Source organism: Penaeus japonicus, unplaced genomic scaffold, assembly GCF_977035675.1.
Source record: "Penaeus japonicus unplaced genomic scaffold, GWHDUDI00000001_assembly GWHDUDI00000027, whole genome shotgun sequence".
Classification (NCBI taxonomy): Eukaryota; Metazoa; Arthropoda; class Malacostraca; order Decapoda; family Penaeidae; genus Penaeus; species Penaeus japonicus.
In genome coordinates this window covers 6,582,593-6,587,592 of record NW_028234429.1, presented here as the reverse complement: position 1 = coordinate 6,587,592, position 5,000 = coordinate 6,582,593, and the positions used below count along the sequence as shown (strand labels likewise).

Here is a 5,000-nt window from a genome sequence, read left to right as displayed (position 1 = left end):
AGAGAGAGGAGAGAGGAGAGAAAGGGAGGGAGAGAGAGGTGGAGAGAAGAGAGGGGGTGAGAGAGAGAGAGAGGAGAGGGAGAGAGAGGAGAGGGGAGAGGAGAGTTGAAGGAGAAGAGAGGAGGAGAAGAGAGGGAGAGGAGAAGAGGGAGAGAGAGGGAGGAGGGGAAGGAAGGGAGGAGGGGAGAGGGAGAGAGGGGGAAGAGGGAGACGGGAGAAAGGGGTAGAGGGAAGAGAGAAGAGAGAGAGAAGGGAGGAAGAGGGGAGGGAGAGGAGAAGAGGGAGAGGGAGAGAGAGGGGCAGGAGAGGGAGAGGGAGAGAGAGGGATAGGAGAGGGAGGGTGGGAGAGGGAGAGGGGGAGAGGAGAGAGAGAGAGAGAGGAGAGGGAGAGGAGGGAGAGAGAGGAGAGAGGAGAGAGAGAGAGAGAGAGAGAGAGAGAGAGAGAGAGAGAGAGAGAGAGAGAGAGAGAGGAGACGTTAAAGTAAAATAGCTATAGAATAGTTAATTAATTAGTACCGGTTTAAATAAAGATTTCCACATATCGACTTCTGGCAGGTCGCCGTAAGACAGGGCAGGAGGTGGGGGGAGGGGGGGGGATGCGGGACATCTAGCCAAGAGCGACGCGTTTCAACCAGGAATCATACTCGTTTCAGACACGAAGAAAACAGGGCGAGACGGGTGTTGCAATGTGGGGGGAGCCGGCCGGGGGAGCCGAGGGGGAACGGTGCAGGGATGGAGCGGGAGACGTGGCTGCACACACGGCGACGCATTCCGACTTCCGCCTTTATAAACGAGAGTAACCTTTGTATACTTTTTAACGCCTCTAGTATTTCCTTAAGACGTTGAACAAAAAGAAGGCCAAGATTGGATACTTCGTATTATTTTTATCAAACATAAAGGAATACTTTTTATATGACTAGCCAGCTGTTAATACTTTCAATTATTTCGCTGTTTTAAGGTCTCACTGTTACTCGTAATTACGTAATTACGCTTCAGTGGAGGAAGAGACGGGCCATAGAAAGATATAGTGGATGGATGACGGGAGATGTTCTACGAACAACAATGCGAGAAAGGGAGGTGGGGTGGGGGAAAGGGGGAGGGAATGAAGGGGGAAAGGGGGAGGGAATGAAGGGGGAAAGGGGGGAGGAATGAAGGAGGGATGGGGAAGGAATGAGGGAGGGAAGGAATGAAGGAGGGAGGGGGGGAAGGAATGAAGGAGGGAGGGGGGGAAGGAATGAAGGAGGGAGGGGGGAAGGAATGAATGAGGGAGGGGGGAAGGAATGAAGGAGGGAGGGGGGAAGGAATGAATGAGGGAGGGGGAAGGAATGAAGGAGAGAGGGGGGAAGGGATGAAGGAAGGAGGGGGGAAGGAATGAAGGAGGGATGGAGGGAGGAATGAACCTATACAACAAGCCTATCCATCATAACTCTAACCTTTTCCTCAAATTTTGTCCCCCACAAGTCTTTACTGCTGAAAATATATTCAAAACTTTAGTATATTCTGAATTCTTATGCCAAAACCATCAATCAATCACAACAGTATATCCCTACATAATTATCACGTCTAAGAAGAGGGTGAAAATTCACTAGTAACCAATCATTTTATCTTTTTATTCCTAATGTGATGCTAGTAATTATATTTCCTCAATCTTTCATTATAAAAAATAATTTAGATACAATATAACAATGTGCAATTTCACATGCCACATTCTCTTGGAAATGTGGATTACTATGGGCAAAAAGTAATCCTTATAATACCATGATACAAGTTAATTGAGGGACTAGTATCCCCTTGATACATATCCCATTCCTGTTCAGTATACACGATATGACTATATTCTTAGTGAGTCAACTTATGAACAAGCACTTGGAAATCATGAACAGCACTCCATGACCATTACTTTGAGAAGAATATGGTAAGGTTGACAATATTATATTATATACGAATTGAAACAAGAAAAGTGATAACTATCACTGTACAATTCTTTGCTATCGAAATTTGCAGTATTAATGTATCATGTGTCACATCCTATCCAGTTTGATATACATTTTCATCGGTATTTTTCAATTAAAATACCTGATTCTTATGCCATGTCTGGCTCAGATTTTTTTTCAGATTCTGTTTTGCAGGATTCTTTACTCTTATAATTTCTAAATAATTTCCTTCTCTCTTTCTATATCTTTGTCTGTAGAATAATTTACATTGGCCATATCAAAGTCAATTTTCCTTATTTTTTCTATTATGAGGCATAATAATAATAGGCAACAACATTAGTATTGAGTAAGTCATTATTTTCAAGATATCTTGAAGCTATATCATGCTCTTAATATTCTATCCTCTTTTTCATTTTCTTAAAAGATGTTTTGATGTCACTGTTGAATTTGAATTTTAGAATAAGTGCAGGATGAAATTAGGATGACATCTCCCTAGGTCTCTCCCTAGCAACTTTCTCACACAAACCTCTACAACATTCTATCTTTCATTCATTCATACACTCATTCTCTCATTCACTTTCCTTTTTTTCTCTCTCTTTCCTCCTTTCTATCTTGTCTAACATGAATCGATGACATCATTGGCTTCCTTATAAAATGACACAAAATAATAGAATTTTACTGATGTCGGCTTTGTTAGTTATAACTTTTTAAAGTTAACCTTCAACTGCATCATTCTCAAGTTTTCTCTTCTTTTTCTTCTTTTTGTCACTTTTGTTTTTCAGATTATTATTTTCAAGACATTCTTCCACTACACCAGTCTCTTGTAAATCTTCACAGTTATTATTTTGGGAATTCTTTTTCTTCTTCTTATCACTATTCTCTTCCTCATTGTTACTATCTAATAAATTATTAGATTTTCCTGACTCTGACTCTGACTCTCTTGACCTCTTCTTCTTCTTCTTCTTCTTCTTTTTTTGAGTTTGTTCATGATTGTCCTCTACTTCCTCCAAGTTTCTCTGTAATTCACTTTCACATGAAGCAGCATTGCCCTTCTCGATTTCTCCATCACATTCTTCATCGAAAGTTTCATCATCAGCGTTAATGACGGACTTCTTTTTCTTCTTCTTCTTGGATTTTACATTGTTCAGAGAATGCTCATGTTCTTCGTCTTCAGAACAGGCACTTGGATTAAGATTCTCTAAACACTCGGATGTCTCTTCTTCATCTGGCTTTTCTTTCCGGACAAATTTTGCCACAAAGAAGCCGTGGCATCTGTCCACATCAGGAACTGTTCTGACGCACCTGCTTCCAAAGTCAAACCTATCATTTCCAAAGTGTTTCCAGCCTTCAAGCTTTTTCCCAAGATCTTCGAGCTCGAAATGACGTCCATAAAATTTCAGTGCATCTTCGACAACTTCCTCATTCTCTTCTTCATATAATGAACAAGTTGAATACACTACCTCTTTCACAAATGGGAAGGAAAGTGCAAATTTAAGGAGGTGCACCTGAAATGATGCTAGTCCCTTGATGCGCTGAGAGGAGATCTCATCTCTGGTGACCTCAATTCCTGAAAAAGGAAAGACTTACATGAAATACAAAAAATAAAGGGCATCAAATGAGAGGAAATGATAACGTATTGCCATTTATTAAGATAAAAACAATAATAATAATAATAATGATAATGATAATAATTATAATAGCGATAATCATAGTAATAATAATAATTACAATGCCAAAACAGGCATTACTTTCAGTGTCTTGGCATATAAGACATACAAGGCAAAAGAATGCATCTTGTAGGCTAGCAAATACTGTATGTGAAATTTTTGCCATCCATTGCCTGTAAGGACTCTAAACTGACCAATCAGTAAGCAGCTTTGAAATTAGCAAGTAAAAATAATTGCTTGAAATATTGTAAAATTATTTTGCATACTTTGAAACCATAATGATAATCCAAAATCTTAATTTGACATCTCTACAATAAAAATAAGAACAATCATTACAATAATGATTACTACTATAAATAATGATAATGATAATGATAATAATAACAAAAATATAAATAAAAGAGTAATAATAAAAAAAGAGAGAGAGAGAAAAAAAAGATAATCCTCATCTATATAATAATAATAAGCTACAATAATAATGCATTAATAACATGAAAAAAAGTATATTTCAAAGATGATAATAATAATGATGACAGAGTAATAATAACAGGAAGAATAAAAAACGTACCTAAGAATAACTGACAACAAAATCATAATAAATATCATATGACAATAATATTCTTATCCCATTGGTCACGGTTTTAATATAATATGTATACAGTAGGATGGCGGGTTTGCATTGTCGGGCATGGTGCCATCCGCGTCAACAACCAACTCTGCCTTGGCAACAAATCATGCCATCCTCTGTTAATGGGTTAAAAATAATACTGATGATACTAACAACAACCCCACAGCCCCTGGAACATACTCCACCCCCAAACAACTTACCACTGGCCGAGCAGGTTGGGTCAAGGATGATATAGTGGGCCTCCCCATATAAATCGAGAGAGAGCTTGGTAAAGTCCCTGTTCTCATAGGTGATGCACTCAACTCCTCTTGCCTTCATCAGCTTCTGGAGGGTTGCAAATCGCACACGGTTTTTTTCCACAGCCAGTATTTTCCTTTAATGTTAATAAAATGTATCAGAATGACTTGTATCACTAATCTGCATAAATGTTTACTCTTGTAAGTAATATTGTACCGTAAATGTATGCTGGTTCTCACTTGTGGGTAATAAATTGGCAGAAAAGGATATAATACTGGAATAATCTTAAAAAGTTTCTATACATACAAAATGCAACTGTAAAGGAAAACTTGACTATATCAATTCCCCAAACAATTTTAGTATCTGTAAAAGAGTTATTCTTAAACAGGAGGCATGCATATTTCCTGTGAGGGAAAAAAAAAAAAGAAAGAAAGAAAGAAAGAAAGAAAGAAAGAAAGAAAGAAAGAAGAAGGAAGAAGAAGAAGAAAAAAAAAAATCTGCATTATATATGGGTAGCTAACAGTGCATGGAATC

The 5,000-nt window shown here is 38.5% G+C and overlaps 1 protein-coding gene across 1 annotated transcript in view; it reads right to left on the bottom strand.

Moving 5' to 3' along the window:
- Positions 1-2,273: 2,273 nt before the first annotated feature.
- Nsun5 (Nop2/Sun-like domain containing protein 5) overlaps positions 2,274-5,000 on the bottom strand; it is a 12,981-nt gene continuing 10,254 nt past the window's right edge. Inside the window, exons 7-8 of the mRNA XM_086552515.1 lie at positions 4,430-4,602; positions 2,274-3,501 (exon numbers count right to left, since the gene is read on the bottom strand). Of these exons, the coding sequence (XP_086408641.1) occupies positions 2,648-3,501; positions 4,430-4,602 (1,027 nt within the window). The 3' untranslated portion in view covers positions 2,274-2,647. The remainder of the gene's footprint in view (positions 3,502-4,429; positions 4,603-5,000) is intronic.